The sequence below is a fragment of the Convolutriloba macropyga genome, chromosome 7 (genome assembly GCF_964194025.1).
Source record: "Convolutriloba macropyga chromosome 7, txConMacr16.3, whole genome shotgun sequence".
NCBI lineage: Eukaryota > Metazoa > Xenacoelomorpha > Acoela > Convolutidae > Convolutriloba > Convolutriloba macropyga.
Window position 1 is genome coordinate 27,074,692 of NC_134474.1, and position 19,643 is coordinate 27,094,334.

General features: G+C 37.6%; 1 protein-coding gene across 3 annotated transcripts; it reads left to right on the plus strand.

Moving 5' to 3' along the window:
- The first annotated feature begins 659 nt into the window (after positions 1-659).
- LOC142342743 (armadillo segment polarity protein-like) lies at positions 660-19,371 on the plus strand. Of its 3 annotated transcripts, none has more exons than XM_075394275.1 (10): positions 660-1,056; positions 10,268-11,549; positions 11,831-12,060; positions 13,485-13,505; positions 13,666-14,172; positions 14,451-14,742; positions 15,491-15,714; positions 15,916-16,066; positions 18,135-18,668; positions 18,980-19,371. In XM_075394275.1, exons 1-10 carry the CDS (start codon positions 1,045-1,047, stop codon positions 19,060-19,062), a joined length of 3,336 nt encoding a protein of 1,111 aa, XP_075250390.1. In that variant the 5' UTR covers positions 660-1,044; the 3' UTR covers positions 19,063-19,371. The 3 variants fall into 3 exon arrangements, with proteins under 3 accessions (XP_075250390.1, XP_075250391.1, XP_075250392.1); XM_075394277.1 differs by lacking the exon at positions 660-1,056 and adding an exon at positions 9,848-10,201; XM_075394276.1 differs by lacking the exon at positions 13,485-13,505 and having other exon boundaries at positions 668-1,056.
- The last annotated feature ends 272 nt before the right edge of the window (positions 19,372-19,643 follow it).

Below are 19,643 nucleotides of genomic sequence, written 5' to 3' on the forward strand. Positions count from 1 at the left end.
TGCTCTTGGATGAAGTTTGAAGCAATTACAATCGTGTTTATGCAAAATTTTTCACTGTTTTTGTGGTCCAGAATATTGTTTCGCTCGTTTGATAATGTCTCTAAACGTTCGGTTGTACTTTATGAATATATATTAGCCAGTAGGATTTCTCATATGTGTCTTTTTGGAACTAAGCATATTGTCTTTTTGTAACTACCCAATGTGTAGTATTTGCCTAGGTAAAGGGTTCTTGTTTTGTCGGCGATCAGACTTTCGGATTTACAGTTCATGAAAATCCAGCAACCCTTGCTATTCTGGCTGCGTTTATTTGTTCAAACTGGTTCGCAGAGCGGGTGAATTATTGGCACTGCCTGCCAGGTTGAATTTGAAGATTGATTTGGCTTTATACTGTTCCGTTGTTGTTAAGCTGTGCGTTTAAGCGTGTAGAGAGGGGAGAGTTTGTGCAGAGCTTAAGTTTCAGTGGTGGTGGTGGTGGTAGTAGTAGTAATATGAACTCTACTATCACGTTGTCTCTATACCTATAAGTAGAGTAACACTGTTTTAGAAAGAGAAAGATCCGTTTGAACTGATTGCTCAGAATGACGTGCTCCGCACTAATTCAAATATAACATACCATAAAAAGAAACCAAGACACATGCAACGCGCACACTTCACTGCGTATTTACTCAGTGTATGCGAGCTACACGAATTCACTTACTATCGTATTATTTTATATTGTAAGCGGCCAGCTACTCCTAAATGTATTTGTTTTTCAGATTTTTATTTGAACCTTGAGCTTCCAATTCAACCAAGGGAATTAGACGTGAAAAATTAATCCAACCGCTGCTTTCCAAATTTATTTGTTCAAACCTCTACTGGCAACAAGAAATTAGAAACGTTTAGGGTAATGAATCTTGTGCACTCTAAATTATAAGAATCAGCAACCTTGTCAGTTACGCCAGATACGCACAAAATGCTCATTGTTGCCTGACTTGGAGCAATTTTTTGGAACAAACTAACAGAAGAGGAAGCGATTTTTTTAGAGACGATTGCCGACATTCAACAATGCAGTGCCAGGTGATTGAAGTATCTTCTGATTGCAATCGGATAACTTCTATTTGTTTAAATCACAGTGTTCAATCTTTCCGGATGTTATTGGAAAGGGAATGGGTAGAGGTCCTTCGCGTTCCCGTGTTTCGCGTCGTGCAAAATTCATTCAATCTGCTCTTATTATTTTCCCCTATGTGACTCTAGTTTGTCACAGCTATTTTGGCCTATTAGTTTTTTTATTGTTCCAACATTTTTTTTTTCAAAATGGAGCAATATTTGCGGGCTGGCTTTTTTCTTCGTCAAATTTTCACCTGTTGTTTGAGCATCGTAGGGAAAAAACGCCATTTTGTAGCCCTCAGGATCTAGTTTTGATTTTTTTTTAAAAAAAATAAACGAAATCTGAAAAAGAGAATCACTAAAGGAAAAAAATAAATATTGCTTTGGGGGAGGGGGGTTCAAACCGCGTTGAAATTTGAGATAAGAACAAACGGAGAAATTTGTAGTTAACTTAGTTAGGCTCAATGTAGTTCTGATTGACACGAGTAATTCTTTACAGTTTCAAGTCTAAAATTAAGCATTTACAATATTTGACCGAACATTTTGAAACGCATTCATTTTTTCCTCAAAATTTCGTTAAAAAAATCTTTTTTTTATCTATCTCTCTGTTTTCTACTATTAAAAACTATTGTATGAGCCAATGTTTCTTTGTGTCGAAGTTATTTTTCTGCAACATAGAAGACTTTTAGAGCTCTCAAAATAGCAAAAATCAGCTTTGAAATAGTAAAACTAATGCAGAAAAATGTATTTCTTTCTAATTGTTAGATTTGTGTGTGCGAATACTGTTTTATGTTATCAGAACTATCCGTTTCAGTATTTTCGAAACCTCGGAGACGTAAAAAACGGTTCCATGGAATGAACATTAAATCAACCTAATTAATTATTGAAATGTAAAGATAGAATTTTTTTACTTGTTTTCTTTATATTGTCACAGAAAATTGTTCGAACAATTCTCCTCTAGTATAATACAGTACTGAGGAATTTTTGTTGGAGGGTTTTGGATTGCCAAGTTGAAAAGCTTAATACAAATGTACATAATTTTGAAATTTAGAAAACTATTTTTCACTTCGCTGTATTTTTGAAATTTCTCTCCGGGCTGATCTTTTACAGCCTGTGCACGTTTCTGCAAATTGAAAAAATAGATAGTTTTTTAAATAGTTTGTAAAGATGATTTTCTTTTTCAGTTTACTTTAAATTGATTAAAATTTTCTTCTTTAAAAATACTCCAAAGAGTGAAAAGCCACAAATGTAAAATTTACCGATAACCAATATTCCGAATTGTTGCAAAATAAGAGGCTTTAGGGACAATCTTTTGACGTTCCCTCAGACGCAATTTGAGGCACACTGCAAAAGCTGCCAGAAAAATTACTTTATTTTTGCTACAAATTGCGCTCTTAAATATGTTCAAAACCAAAATTATGTTAATTAAATCTAGCTGGTAAGATGTCTGCAAGATTTTTTTTTTAAAAAAACGAATAGCCCCATTAAGCTCATGGAACATTAAAAATGACAGAATTTTCGGAAAAATTTTGAAAAGTTCAATTCAAATTTGAAGGTCGGTTTTACGATTACCGATACAATTGCCTCGAGAAGTGCACACCTATGGTTCTAAATAAAAGAAGAAGGCTTAACTGAATGGCGACGAACCATGAATGAGGACCAGTTAATGGAAAGAAAATTTTTAAAATTGTGTTTTTTTTGTGTGTTGGTGTTTGTATTTGTTTGTGTGTGTGTGTGTGTGTGTGTGTGTGTGTGTGTGTGTGTGTGCGTGCGCTTGTGTGGATCTATTTGTGTGCGAGCGTGTCCGTAAAAGAGAGGTAGAGCGAAAGAGAGAGTTAGTCTGAGAGATTTAGTTTCTCTTAATGCTAGACACAGATAGAGGTATAGAGCAAAAACTGTCGAAATGATCAAAACATTTTGAATTTACTGGTTTTTTGATGGAAATTGCGGCTTTCAATATGTCTAAAATGAAAATTAGTGGTATAAAATCTCGCTGGTAACATATCTCAGAGATTTTGAACAATTAATTGTTTCATTATGCTCATAAAACAAAGTTTTTTTTTTTCAAAGAATTTAAAAATTAAATTTAGAGCCAAAATTACAATTACCTCTTCAATTGCCTCAAAAACTCCAAACCTAGTTATTTAGAAGAAACCAAGAAAATCTAATGAAAGGTGATGAACCTTAAGTAAGGATCAGTCGCCAAAAAGAAAGAAAAATGTTTTTTTTTGGTGTTGGGATTTGTTTTGGTTTGTGTAATATCTGTGTTGACATGTTTCTATGGTTTTTTTGTGCCTGTTTCTCTCAAATTGCACTGAATTTATCTTGTTTATCGTGAATTTATCTCTAGAATTTGTTATAGATTTTTCACTTTTTTCTGCCGAAAACAGTGCAAGTATAGGTTGCTTTTGGATACTCCCAACGGTTTCTCTGACAGAAATAATGGTTGTTTTTGCAACTCGAGCCATCTTGCTCAATTTTCTGCTTGTTCGTTTTTTGGTTGACTCATTTCACTTTTCGCCAAGAAAAATATGATACATTGAACGTAAAACCCGTGGGTATTTAAGTTGCTGTACTGCTTTGCCCGACATCTTGTAGTATCTGAGTGTACAGTTCACCAAAGCTCCCGGGGAAGCATGAATTGATTTAAAGTTAAAGGACAATTTCGATTGGGAAAAGTGTGTCGTTTATTATTGTTTTTCGAAATAAATCGTTTAAGTGCTCTATTGTAGGCTCTAGGACCATGGTTTGTAGACCGATACTACTGTTAAAGCACTCATTTAATACAGCCTTTCCTTGAACTGCAACAACCTCTTCTATGTTCTATTATGTAAATGAGCATGAGGTACTGACTTCAGTCTCAAATAGACTTTCCAAGGTTCCACTGACGATCGGATGTCACTAAATTCAAGGTGAAAAACCGTATACGAAACTTGAATTATAGTAATCAGCTTGGGTCTTAAACTAAGATGTAATTATTTTTGAATCTATTTCTTTTTGCGATTCTTTCCGAGTGTTCCTGTGAACAGCAAAGCTCTGTTGCAGCTATGCTCTGTTAATATACCAGGAAATGGGATTCTGTCAATCTGTGGAGTTTTTTTTTGTTGTGGAGGTCAGAGGATTTTGAATGGTTTTTACGACTCGAAGAGGAGTATTGGGGTTCTACTGGTTGTTTCTAGCTGGCCCAAGTTTGTTCATGACTTTTCACTCTTGTTTTCGAACATTGACTTCTGCCTTAGAACGTTGATTTCTGTTTAAAAAGGGTTCCAACATTGGACTTTGTTACTAAAAGATAGTAATTAGGAACTGCTCGTAAGGTCAAGGTTGAAAGGTCAGTTTGAGAAGTTTTTTTCCCATAACAGTCCCTCCTCCCTATCCCAATTACAAAACCCACCACTTCTCTACCCCCACCAACCCACCTACGTAGTCCCGCCCTCAACTACCTACCCATCACCCCCACCTACCTACCCTTCCCCATCTATTACCCTCGCCCGTACATTCCTACCCCCTCCTCACCTAGCTACCCCCCCCCCCCACTGCCTACCTTCCCCACCCGCACCTACCTACCATCCCCCAAAATACCTACCCTCTCCTCACCAATCTACCCCTCTCCTACCAACCCACGTCCTCACTCAAATTAAAAAGTGCGTCTGCTTTTTTCAAAACGTGGTTCAATTAAGGAAATAATTTTTTTGATGTTTTCGTTTTAGGTAGAATACAGGCTCTTTCCCTTTGATATTTCAGATTTAGAGATTATATTCTACGACTCGTCGAGTTGTTTTCGCTTTTCTACCGTCTATGTTTAAATTTGATTTGTGACTGTATTGTTTGCTTGAAATTTTTTAATTGCTCTCAAACGAATATTGTAGTTAATACTTTTTTAGTCCTGTATGTCTTTTTAATGCCATTTTCATACTACCGATTCTTCGTCTGATCGTTTTTTGTCTGACCATTTGACTTGATCATCAAACAAGTAAAGACCGGAGGGCATTAAGTTTCTCTCAGAGCATTATGGTGTACTGTTCTCTAATTTTCGTAAATTTAATAGTCTCGCTGCGATTCAATGAAAAAGTTTTGGGAGACATATTTTATTGTAGCAAATAAGTCTGATATTAGAAAGTTAATACAAATAAGATTTGTGTCCCGCTTCATCACTTAAAATATGCTTTCTTTGTTTTGAAGTATTTAATTTTCTATTGACTTTTTGGCGGATATCTTTAAAAATAAAACTCCTGCCTTTGTGAATTGGGTGTGTTAATTAAGATTGCGAAGCCTGGCTGCCCTTATTTTTAAAACAGTTTGTTCGGAGAATCTGTGTTAAAATCTGTTTGTCTTTTAAATTTTTATAATAAGTTCAAATTTCAACTCTGCTACCCACTTATTGCGTTTTGTATTTGCTTTCTTTCATTCATGCTGTGATAAGGTAAGATTTATGGCTGTTAAGAAATGAATGTTCATCAGTTCATTAACAAACTAGTCGTGTATTGTACCGAATCGAAATGAATAATCTTTTTTTATAGCTGCGAAGCTGTAAGCTGAGCGTAGATATATTGCGCTGCTCTTGGTTTTTTACAGTCCAAGAATTGGATTGTATTGGTGCTCTGTCTTTTTTTTTATTTTTGTAAGATGTTTTCACACCTTTTTTCATGACTTTGAGCTTTCAAAACGGGAAAAACAGGTAAAGCTCAGCGGGCATCAAGATTCATTAGAGGCCCTTAGCCGCGTTTAGTAGTTCTTCAAGTACTTAGAGTGACGAAGCTACTGGGAAGGCCGTAATTCAAGGTTAACAGGTCAATTTCAGAAGTTTTTGAGCCCAAAATGTTGCAATTTTTTTGTCTTTTTTCGGATTTTTTGTTGGACCAGTCTGAAATTGAGGTTTGTAAAAGTTGGTAAAGATCTTTTGCAAGACGTAATTACTTTTTATGGCCATTTTAAGAGCTATATGTATTGCCACACCAAACATAAACACGGTAATTTATTCTTGAATAAGTTTTTTGAATATTTTTGTTGTTTCAACTCTTGATGTCACAATAATAGGTTATTTCATAGTTTCCAGTGGTAATCGAATGGTTTTCAACCTCACGAATTTTACCAATTTTTTTGATAGAACTTGCAGTTTTTTCCAATTTTCTGACATCAATTGTCATTATTCAAGTTTTCCAGCTCCAGGGGCAAGAAATCTCGTCTAGGATTTGCTAATAGTTTACTGCAAAATTTTTATTGGCCATAGCATTAGCCAATTTTTTCAAATTTTTGAAAGTCATTTTTTAGGTTTCTCTAACCTGAACAGCCAAAAAATTTCCTTTCGGGGCTTGCTGCTATTGAGTTTGCTAGTATGTTATTGCAGAGTTTCTATTGGCAACAAAATAGTTTTCTGTTTTTTTAGATTGCAAATATAAGTAATTTTTTAATAAAGCTTGCAATTTAAGTTTTTTTTATTGTTTTCAAGTTTTTGAATTTTTTTTGGTCGTTTTCTGAGTTTAACTATCTTTATTGGCCAACGAAACTTTTTAAATGTTGCAGTTGACTTACAAGACAGAACTTCACAGAGAAAGATTGAATTTGAACATTTTTTCCCGACACATTTTCGAAAAATATCTTTAAATTTTTCCTTTTCATTTGAAGCATTTTTCACATTTCTTTTTGAAGCATTTGTCATTTTTTCGAGATTATCTACCTTTAGTGTAAAATTAATCTCTTTCAAGTCTTTTGCGTGAGTTAATGACTATATTGCATTGTGTCATAAATGGCCTTCAGGTTAAAAGCTTCAAGAGTTTTAAGAATAATTGTTCTTTTTGTTAAGTTTGATTCTTTTTAGTTTCTCAACTTTCAAGATTTCGTCTTTTTGGCTGGGATTGTTCAATTGATCAGCTGATCAGGTACATTAGGTCTGTTTTTCATTTCCTTGGATTGTATTTCAGGGCTTGTCCTGCTATGTTTTTTGTTTCGTCGTCTGACGCTCTTTTTTCGTTTTACATTTGTTCACACAGCAAAGCTGAAAGTCAAAATTTCTGAATGACTTCTTCCTCTCACTAACGGCATTTGCGCGCGTGACGTCATTTCTCATTCGCTTTAACGAAAGTTTTTAGGTTATTTGCGTGATTAGATTTCGATCATACGTGACTTACCTCACTCAATAAAATGACTTTTGTACTTTAAAACTTAGGTTTAATTTGAATTTGTTTAATGTCAAAGGAACTCATATGTGCAGTAAAGGTCCCTAATAAGAGGCTTCTGTGGAATGAATTTTAACAAGCTTTATTAATTTATCGCTGAATGTTTTTTAGCCTAGTTTTTTGAGCGGCGTCGATTTTTTTTCAATTTAGATCTGTATCTGTTTCTATCTCTTATATGGCACGCAGGTCTGTTCTTTCGCAGCTATTTCGGCAATCTGCCGGCTATGTTTTGTATGTAGCATTATGTAAAAAACAAATTGCGTAGACTGTATGTCATAACATGATTGATAGTGTCTATTTACGTCAAATTATTGGTTTGAGATTTGTGTGCGTATCTCAAACGTACATTGTTGTCGACTCTTTGGCGTTCTGTTTGAGAAAACAGACCTCTAACAGAAGGCAAAACCAACTCAAATGTCAGAGGGAGATATCGCTTGCTTCTATATCGCTTGCTTCCTACCATATCACTACTTTCATCTCACACTACACATAGCCTCGCATGCTCGACACCCCCTGCGCTTACGATTTTGCTCTCTCCATGTTCACCTCATCCTTCAGTTAAGCTACAGCTAGATTACCTAAGCCACCGCTAACCCCTGACGAAGCCCGTCAGTGGTTTGAGAGTAGTTCGACCGATATTGTTGGGTTGTATTCGCGATTCTTTCCCTTTTTTTTCTAGATAGGTTCCAAGAATTATGATTTTAGGTTTTGGTTGAATTTATGCTTTAGTTCTCTATTAGAGCTTCTTGGCTTATCGGATGTGTTCGTTCTTCATAGTTTGCGTTCAATTTTGTCCCGTGTCTCCCTAAAAACCGGACTTTGATCACGCTTGAATTTCTGAAGTGAGCATCGTCTTCTAACAATTTTGAGGCGTTTTTGGAAGATCTTTTCACACATTTTGATGACTTTTGAGTGGTGATTTTGCCCACGCAGGAACAGTTTATGGAGTGGCAAATTAAGTGGTTTTGTGCGGTGTAAAATTTGCTAGTCTAGTTTTGAAGTACTGAGAAAATGGTATTTTAGTAAAAAAAATTTGCTGTCGAAGTACTGGATTTTTGTTTAAATGCGACATTTTTACTTGTGTTGCTGCTTGTTTTTCCCTATTTAGTCTGAATATAAACAATATTTTATCACCATATTACTGGTGTCTTGATGGATTGCTTTATTTCAAATCATAATAGAATTTTTTTTAAAATTTTTAGATTTCTACTGACTTGTTGGCGGATAAAACTTGGGCCTTCGAGAATTGTGTGGTATAATTAAGATTGCAAAGCCTGGCTACATTGCCTTGTAATTTATAATTAAATGATTCCGTTTTGTATTTATTTCCTTTCATTCATGCTGTCGTAATGTAGGATTTATGGCTGTTAAGAAATGAATATTTATCGGTTCGATAACATACGTGACATGTATTGTACTGAATTGAATGAAGAGTCATTTATTTTAACAATGTAGCATTATGGTCAAACAAATAGTGTAGACTGTGTTTATGACATGACATGATTGACGGTGTCTGTTTACCTCAAATTATTGGTTTGAGGTTTGTGAGCAAATCGTAAACATTGTTGTGGACGCTCTAGCTTCTTGTTAAAGAAACCAAACCTCGAACTAAAGTCAAAACTAACTCAAATGTCATAGAAGGCGATTTTGCTTACAAAAGAGATTATAAACAGATACTGAGTCTTCTGGTTAATATGGAACTATGTTTCGGAATTACGGTTAGTCCTTTCTTTTAATATATAGTGATCTGATATTATTAGCCTTCTTAAAACAATTGTCTCGTATCAATTTGCTGTATTATTCCACCTTAATTTTTTTTTCATTACCGCGTGTAAACAAACTAATGCTTATTTTTGCGCGCATAATTGTTTTGTATAGACTAATAAGAAGTAGGACTTTTGATTTCAATTATAAAGGCGTAAAAATAAACTCTGGAGGTTCATTTCGTTTTTTCATTCGCATTTTCAATTGAAGTAATCTAAAAATCCGTTTTAGTGGATCCAATTGAGTTTTGTGGTCGTACAATTTCATCGGAATAATGTCAGTATTATAAGATTGTATAGCATGATTGAATTTAATAATTTCAGATCAGTTTTTAATTTAATTTTTGTTTGAGGCGCTCACAGCTACAAAGCAGTCAATCATGTTGGCAGGACTTTTACATTAACATAAAGTTGTAAGCAGCCGGTTTGTTTTACCTATTTTTGAGTAGATTGGAAGTGGTTGATTTGGATTCAAATACAATATTATTGCTAATAATAATTGTTAGTAGAGATATTTTTGTAAGAGTGGGTTAAGCATTAGACCGCTAGCCGAGGTATTAAGCCTACCAAGCGCATCTAGTGAAATAGTTACACGTCGTGTTGACCATGTTTATAATTGGGTGGCGTTAGGCAACGCTCACGGAACCCCTCTGTAGCGTGACTTCCGCCCTATAGAGTGGCTAATCCCAAATAAGATAAACTTCTCAAATTTAACTTGGCCCAATACGAGTCGCTTAGTTCCCCTCCCACAATTAATAATAGCAACCAAACTCCCTTAGTGTAAACTTAGAGCGAGATTAGAAATTCAATATATTCGATATTGTTTTGTGAAAAGGTTTTTGTTTTCGAGTTTATTGAAGGCGATAATCGCCAAATATATTTAGTAACGAGAATTTTGAATTATGGCTGAATTTAGATCTACAAAAGAAGCGTAGGAGTTGGTTAATTACTTTGTTTCTCATTTTGTTTCGTTTGACCTTTTATTGATTTTATCTCTATTTATTGGAAATTCTATCTTGGGCGTTTATCTGACGCCAAATGTGACTGATGTCTAAACGCAGAAACCGGATAATTATATTATGATTAAAGTAATACTTGTATTGGCCCAGAAATAGACTGAACATCAAAACTGTTAGCTATTTGCTGAAACTGAATCAATCAACGGGTTCTGATAAGGTATGTTTAACCTTATTGTTTTGGTTTACTTTGTTTTGGAGTGATCTGAGAATCAGATTGTTTTAGAGTGGTTCAAGTGGCGCCGCGCCCCCTCCTAACATGGTACCCCAACAAATGACTCCCAGAAACCAGCAACCAGTGCCCATGGAACACTACGACTCAGCCGGATCCCAAATGTGTCCCCCTGGAGCGCCTCCCCCAGGTCACCCTGTTGCATCGAGAGTCCCACACCAACATCCCCAGATGCAACAAGCACCGGGCCCGCAACCTACCAGTAATTTCGGACCCATGAACTCCCCAGGAAACTATGACCAGATGATGCAGATGTTGGTAGAACGTCAAGAGCATATCAAAATGGCAATGAATGACCCAGCCAATCAGCAGCAACTGCCACAACTAAGGATGCAACTGGCGCAGAATACCCAGGAAATGAAGAATCTCTCAAAACAGCAACAACAGTCGCGCGGCCAACCTCCAATGTACTACCAGCAACAGCAGCAACAACAGCAGGCGCCTATGCAAAGTTACGGTCCTCCTGGACAACCTGGGGGACCTCATATGATACAACAAGCCCCACCTCCACAGCAAGCAACTCCTCATGGATACATGGACATGAATGTGCCTCATGCCCAACCCATGATGCACCATCCCAATGCACCGCATCAACCGATGATGAACAAATCACAAAGTGTTGCTGCGTGGCAGCATCAGAACTATATGTTGGATTCGGGTCTCAACAGTGGGCATTCGACTGCACCCCCATCATTATGCAGTAATGGAACTGGGAATGAACTACTTGACAATGAAGATGCAGACTCTGTCTACAGCTCACATGCATCTTGGTCTGGCAGTACTCCTGGGTACCCACAAGCGTGTTATACCCCAGAGCAATTTGACAACTTCTCGGGACCGAGAAGTGTTGGAGGTATGTACTACGAAAGTGGACCCAACTCTATACCCTGTGAGACCCCAAGTTACCCCTCTCCTCAGCAGTTCGATCCAAATAATCCGCAATCTGTACCGCCTAACATGGTTGTTCAGCAAGGTCCATCTGGACAGAACATGGCACCACAACAAATGGGTGGTCCGGCACAAGGTCAAATGCCTCGCCAGACCCTGAAGGATGCCATAAGTCAAATTGCCCAGATGTTAGATGATGGGGATTCGGTTGTACAGCTTCAAGCAGCCGAAACCGCCCAGGCGATGGCGAAGAACCCACAAAACCGGCCAGCAATTATCCAGTCGTCCCAAATGATTCAAAATCTGGTCAATGCTCTCAACAGTGATAATGAAGACATTGTGAGATGTGCCGCCGGAACCCTCCACGACTTATCGCAAATGAAAGCTGGTTAGTTGAAATTGCACATTTATCACGTCTTGTATGTCAATTGGGAGATTTTCCACTCAATAATCCCAGTTTTGAGAACCCCGTTGTCATAAGTAAGCAGTATATATTTTTTGGCGCTGAAGTCATCTTTAACATAATTGAACATTGTAATAATCTGTCATAAGATAAACTTTTGAATTTAACCTGGTTTAAGAATGACAAATCTATCAAGACAGTATTTCGAAATACTTTAAGTTCGCAAAAGTTTTTTGAATAGTATTTTAATGTAATTCTTTGAGTAGGTCTGCTGTCTATCTTCAAATGTGGAGGAATCCAGGCCCTCATTGCACTATTGCAGTCTCCCCGTGAGGCTATCCTGTTCTACGCCATTACCACTCTGCACAACTTACTACTACATCAAGACGGAGCCAAGTCAGCAGTTGCACTTGCTTCAGGAATTCCGATTTTGGTGGGGTTGCTCAAGAAACACTCCAATGTCAAGTTCCTAGCTATCACCGTCGATTGTCTGAGGGTAAATAACCAGCCAGTTATTGTTAGGTTCCTCAAAAATATTTTCTGTTTCCTTTAAAATTCCCACCTTAGTGAAGCAAATCACCCCCAATTGGTAATATACACAATAGGCTGGTATAATTGGAAAGAGGTTAATTTTGGTAATGTATGAAGTTTCGAAGTTATTATAATAGCTTGTTAATAGCCGCCCTCATCTTCTCAGCCGACTATTATAGCGCTCCTATTTTTACGACTCGAAAAGAAGTATTAGAGAAGTCCTTTTTACAATTCAAAGAATTTGAATTGTATTGGGGCACTGTCTTTTTACGACTCGAAGAGGAGTATTGGAGAAGTCCCTTTTTTAATCAATTTTATTGGAGTGATTTTTGAAGCGGGAAATGAAACGCGTGAAAAAATTTGGATTTTGGCGCTGAACAAAAGTGAAGAGCGGAGCGAAAAGAGAGTGGTTTTTGTTCATACCGCTGTTTTGAGAGAGCGAAAAATTGATGTGTGAAAAAATTTTCTCTAAGCGAGCGAATTTTGTTCACGTGCGGCAGTTTAAAGCAGTTTTTTTTTCATTTATTTTGGTTAAGAGGTTTGGTTACGATTTTGTTTTAATTTTACGCTGGTTTCGGTAGTGGCTTGAAGGTTTCTGGAAATTCATGTGAATTTTTTGATAATTCGGAGGTTTTTAATGTATTTTGCTGATTTTCGGGCTAATTTTTGCGTTTCTTTGACGATTATTTTGTTTTACTGGATCAAATGGGTATTGAAGAAACCCCTTCCACCTGAGCAATTTTATGATAACAATTGGTTACAGTTTTGTGGGTAAAAATCATTTATTGTTGAGAAGTATGACAAAAAAGGGCGAAAATTGGAACTATTTTTAATTTTTTGCAGTTTTTCGTTTTTTTTTCTGTTTTTAGCTAAGTTTCTTTGCCTATTATGACTTGCCTATTGTTTTGCGAGCATCTGGATACCCTATTGGTTGAGGGGAATTTTTCTTTGAATTCAAAATGAACAGAGTCAGAATAAAAAAATGAAGTCAGAAATAGAAACGGGATAAACCCATAAAGCCCAATTTTAGAAGCCCGCTATTTGAACGTCGTTCCTATAAGTCTTAGTTACCATCTCATGCTTATTGGTATTGATAGTAGCCCCTGTAGCCTCTCTCTAAGAAACAGAATTATGTTCAACTACGAAATGCCATCAAAATAAATCGGACTTAAAAAATGTTTTTGTACAAAAATCTTTTTTTTTCGATATCTTCTATTCTTTCAATCCCAATCATGCTTATTGGAATCAACGGCGGCTATTTTCCGGCAATCTGCCGAGTAGGTTACTAATTAGTTTAATTAAAAAATATCAGCACTTTATACGAAGAGTAATGATTCTGCTCTAGGCTTGCTCTGACTCCTTAATCTGGCTTCTATGATGTTTTTGCAGGTTATAGCTAGAGGTTATTGCGTGAGTTTATCTACTCTTATCATTTCTATACAATCATTTCTGGGCCACTCACGATTACGGTCATATCTTTGATAATCAGCAACATATAAAACGAATTGACAACGTTACTTAAAGCAATGAAGGATTGTACAATAACAGACACTTTGTGGGTGTGTTTTAGTCGCTCGGATATGGTAATCAGAACAACAAAGAGGAAATACTAAAAGCTGATGGACCCTCGACACTTGTGAAAGCTCTGACGTCATACGAGTACGAGAAACTGCTTTGGACAATCAGTCGGGTTCTGAAGGTTCTCTCAGTCTGCCCCAAGAACAAGCAAGCGATTGTTGCGGCGGGGGGTGTTCACGCCCTTGCTTTCCACCTGAATAAACATCAAGCAACTGGCACACCAAGTAGTCCCAGACTGATCCAGAATTGTCTGTGGACCCTAAGAAATATATCTGACGTCACAACCCAAAGTGACAGTTTGACAGATCTGCTGCAAAAGCTGATTCCCTATGTGAAGTGTACGGACCCGGTTATGTCAAGCTGTGCTGTGTGCATCCTGTCCAATCTACTGTGTAACAATGTGAACAATAAGATAGCTTTTGTCCAGTTGCAAGGAATTCAGGCGTTGCTCTTCGCAATTGACAAGTCGCAGCAGGTGGAAGACCTCGTGGAACCAGCGGTAAGTATCATCAGACTTAAACCAAAACTTCTTTGAACTATAATGTTCATTTTTTCTCTAATTTTGGCATGATTAGAATTGTGGAGTCTCTTGTTGAACTTTAAAACGTTGGGATATTTTTTTTTAAAAATGTTTCTTTGACTCTGTGGACTACAATTTTGAATTCATTAGCCTGTTAGAGTCAACTAATGATAGTTCAGGATGCAGTTCTAAACTCATTGGTAACAATGGTTGTTGGCGTAATATTAAAGGAGTGGAAGAGTAATATTTTGCTTTAGTTGTGTGCGTTGCGTCATGCCACATCTCGGCATTCATTGCAAGGAGAAGCACAGACTATCATTCGTCAAGGATACGGGCTCCACTGTGTGATACGACTGATGGACCAGCACATGGCCCTCGGATCCTCAGCTGCTGCTGCAGGAAGTTCTAGCAGTTCAGCTGGATCGTCTGCCTCGAGTTCCACGGGAGGCGTTACAAGTGGTAGCAAGTGGCCGGTGTTGAAAGCGGCCGTTGGGCTGCTGAGGAACATGTGCACTGCCGCGGACAATTTACCCGATCTGGTGCAGCATGGTATGTCGTTTATTTGTTTAATAGCCGCCCTCATCTTCTCAGCCGGCTATTATTGCGCTCGTATTTTTTTTTTACTTCGTCAAACTTTTTTTCGCTTTACCATTTTGCCGCTTTTTCGACATTTTGCGGGAAATCTTTTTGACTTCTCTAGGCTAGTTTCTCTCTTCTCTCATTCTGCTAAAAGTGAATTTGAACATCAGTTGCTAAGCAAAGCAATTCAAAATGAACAGAGTCGGTATAAAAAATTCAAGTCAGAAATGGAAACGGGATAAACCCATAAAGCCCAATTTTAGATGCCCGCTATTTGAATGTCGTTCCTATAAGTCTTAGTTACCACCTCTAATGCTTATTGGTGTTGATAGTAGCCCCTGTAGCCTTTCTCTAAGAAACAGAAGTATGTTCAACTACGAAATGCCATCAAAATAAATCGGACTTAAAAAATATTTTTGTACAAAAATTTTTTTTTTCAATATATTCTATTCGTTCAATCCCAATCATGCTTATTGGAATCAACGGCGGCTATTTTCCGGCAATCTGCCGGGTATGTTTATTTATTCAGTTCCTTAAGTTTTGAAATGACAAGCTCTTGTATTATATTGATTTTCAAAACAATGTTATATTTCAACTGGTCAAGTTATATTCGAACTTTACTGCAATTTTGTATGAGTTTCTGAATACATTGATGTTAAGCCTAAATTATTCAGATAGGTGAAGCAACAGTGATTAGTTGTATGATTTGGGATTACAGGTGCAGTGATGAGGCTTGTGAACGTGATCAAGTGTGCCCAGACCGACTGGCAGAGAAGGGCAACTGCTGGACAGGAGTACAGATTGGATGGGGTCAAAATGGAGGACATCGTTGAGGGTTCAATTGGGGCACTGCACCTCATGGTCACCAAATCGCAACCCAATCAGGCACTCTACAGGAGTCAAGTCAAGAGCACACCCATGGCCATCACCATATTCGTACAGGTAAACAGAACTATTAATCATTATCTGGTAAGTTGAACGCCTAAATTATTCAGCGTGTCAAAGTTATTCAGATTTTTGTTTGCATTTGCCACTGTGTCAAGTTCCGTAGTAAACGGAAATTAGGCTCTTGAAGTTTGAAGGATCCTGTTGAGATGAACAATTGGTGTCCACCGCATAGTGCATAATGAGTTTTGGTTTCAGATGTTGGCTTCCAACTCCCGGTCTGTGCTGCGTGTGACATGTTCACTGCTGGCAGAGTTAGCTCTGGACCACGACGGAGCTGAGATGATCAAACACACTAGCAACCTGCAACCACTTGGAGGCCTGATTGATTCCAACGATCAACATATTTGTAAGTACATATCGTTGATATGATTAATGGTCGCCTTCAATTTCTCTAAGGCTATTACTTAGGCGCTCTCGTTTTTACGAGTATTGGTTTTCTATCGCTTTTTACCATTCAAAGAATCTGAATTGTATTGGTGCGCTCTTTTTTAATAACCCCAGAGCAATAGCTGGGGGCTATTATTGGCCTTCCCTTTTTACAATTTAAAGAATTGCATTTGTATTGGGTCACTGTCTTTTTATTAGGACTCGAAGGGGAGTATTGAAGAAGTGTCTTTTTATTTTTAATCTATTTTATTGCAGTGAATTTTGGAGCACTAAATGAAACACGTCAAAAAATTGAGTGATTTGAATGTTGAACAACATTAGAGAGTGGACAGAAAAGAGTTCTAATTTTTTAGTAAATAATAGGCATCGCAAGGGCTAGATTTTGATGTGGACAACTCCTCGGGTTGTTTCCGGAATTCTTCAGGCTATGTTTTTTTCTGTCCACACATTTTCATGATGTTTGGCTGAACGATTTTGGTCACGCCGAAACAGAAAGTGGAGCGAAAAGCGATTGGTTTTGTGGCGAGATACTTTTCACTCTTATTAATGGCCGCACAGCGATAGCTGGGGCTATAATTGGCCTTCTCTTGGTTTTTTACAATTCAAAGAATTTGAATTGTATTGGGGCGCTGTCTTTTTTTAAAGATCTGTTCACACATTTTCGTGATTTTTGAAGTCAAATTGGAGTAGTGATTTTGGTCACGCCGAAACAGGAAATGGAGCGAAAAAGCGAGTGGTTTTGCGGCGTGAAATTTTTTCGCTCTAATTTTAAAGTAGAGTGAGAAAATGGTGTTTGAACAAAAATTCGCTTTCTCGCTAGTTGTGTTTTGTTCACATGCGGCATTTTGACACCAATTTTTTTTTTTTAATTTATCTAATTTTTTTTACAAATGGTTTTCCCAATTCACTCATAGTCCGTTATAAGTCGTTTATTGTTTAGTCAATGAAAATTCTTTGAATTTTACGTCAGGACTTGTCCTGCTATGTTTTTTATTTCGTCGTCGCGATTTTTGTTACGACCATATGAAGTCACAACTACTTCAAATATGCTTTTTGTTCATTCGTTCATGCAATTTCCACTGAAGTGCATGTGTGACGTCATTTTTTGCTCTTAGTGGAGCGAGTTTGTTCGTTCATTCATGTGATTAAATTTTTGGTCACACGACTTACTTCACTCTCAAAAATGACTTCCTCACTGAAATTGACTTTTATTTACTTTAAATCAAAGAGATAAGGTCAAATGGGTGTGTGTGTGTGCCACTCTAAATGAAGGGTATTTGAGAGCAGCTAATAGAGGCAGCAAAAACTTATACAGATTTTCAATCAAATTATATAACAAATGAGCCTTCAATGAAAAGACGAATTTTTTTGGTCTGTCTTTTTTACTGTTTTTTTGAGACTGCAGATCTACGAAGCTATTGCGGCTATTTTCTGGCAATCTGCCAGCTATGTTTGTTTAGTCAATGAAAATTCTGAATTGTTGTTCATGGCGTCTCCTGCTATGTTTAATTGCTCTCAAAAATGTTTGTAGCAATTATATTGGGCCTGTGGTCTTTTTCTTATGCAATTTTATGCTTGAACAATTTTTCTGACCCTTTTAATTTTACAGCCTCAAAACGGGTAAACGGAGAAAGCCTGGAGGTTATTAAGTTCTCTTAGAGCTTTTTGGATCACTAGACTAAGTATGCGATTTCCCCATCCCTTCACATCGTTCCACCGTAAGCCAGCGCTCTCACCCCTCGAACCTCACCACCAACCTGTGCAGGAAAGGGAGGGGTTAAGCATGTAAAAGTTATATTTTCATGAAGGCGTTGGTCGAAACATAATATATCATACTGATGTTTGACAAAAAAAGAAACTGAAGTAGTGAGATGTCCAATAGATTTGACGTTTAAATGATGCATATTTTGAGGCGCACATAATGACGTCTGGCCATGTGCCTTAATTTTCAGTTTGCATACATTCGACATTATAAGAGCAATTTTGAGAGTCTAATTCTGTTTCATTGATTTTGAATTGATGTTTAGCGGAAGCGTCTAATCTCTTATTCCAACGACTAACTGCCCAAAATCAAGGACAGCCATATAACACAGTGACTGGCGGTTCTTCGCAGCCACCGTCAGCTCACGGAGCAATGCCTGGCTCTGGTCCCCCGGTATCCAACTTCGCGTTAGGCCCACCGCCTCACCAAAGTATACAACCAAACATACCGCCACCTCCCCTTGTAGCATCCCAGCAGCCGCAATCTCAACACACATCAAACCAAGCCCCTCCCTCACAGGCGTCTATGCACGCACAACACCTCTCAGGCATGGCAACTACTCATAGCAGTGGAGGCAACAGTCCCATGCCCCCTCACGGTCAGTCAGATTTCACACCTATGGATGTGTCCGCAGCCAGCTCATCAAGCACCCCTGGTCCTCAGCCCCAAGCCACTGTTGGGGCAGGGGGATTGCACCCATCTCAGACTCAGGGATTCGGAGGAGGGGGCACTGGGTTCAGTGACTTGCAGACATCCCAGTCCAACATGCAAGGATTTGGAGGGTCGTCTCAAATGAACAGTAAGAGTATTAATTTAATTGTAAAAAATTACGTATTTCCCAACATCATTGTCAGGTTGTTCAAGTTTAGATCTAGGCGCACAAATTTACTATAAATCATACCTAGGTTGGTGGTGTTTTAGTAAATGTGATTAACAAGAATATACAAATAAATAGATAAGCAAATAAATACGCAAAAAGCAAGCGAATTTTGCTCAAGTTTATCATGCTTAACATTGATTGTAACAGACGCCAAATTTTAAAATGTAAAATGAGCATGGTTTCGTCGTTGGTTTTAACTTTGAAAAGTTATTGTTTTGCTTCTGTTGCAGTGGACTACAGCAATCTTCCTAACATGGACATGACGTCATTCGGGAGTATGGACGATTTCGTCATTGACGATTCTCTCTTCTGATTACTGCCTGCAATTTTCTAACGCCCGACTCGAAAAAAAATCCGTACGCATCTGGAAACCTCGGATTGTGCGTCAACCTTTGATTTTTGACTTATTACTAGAAAGAGGAAGTTGTCTTAGTGGCAGCTTTTATGTGCGGAGGTCATGTTTGCGGTAGACTTCGATTCGTCGTCTCCGATTCCCTAAAAACTTAGCTTTGAATTATTTCTCTAAATACATTAATGCTATTTTATGTCCTCTCTACAAGAGTTTAACTCTTGTCATGTTCTAATGTTAACCATTGACTTGAAATTGAGTACTTAACTTGAAGCAGCCGTTTTGTTTACGCATATTTACTGTTTTCAAGATATACTCAATAATTCTATTGTTTGTTCACCTGTATGAGACCATGGACTGATTTATTGTAAAGTTAGTTCTCTGCAGTTCCAATAATGGTTGTCCATGAGTTAAACGGTTATCGTTTTCTTTTTATGATACCTACTAGTAGATTAATTAGTTACTGCTGTTATTATAAGTTATATTTAGAGATCTATCCCTTCTCTTTTTGACTGTGTTCTTCTTCTGTTTTTGATTTATTTCTT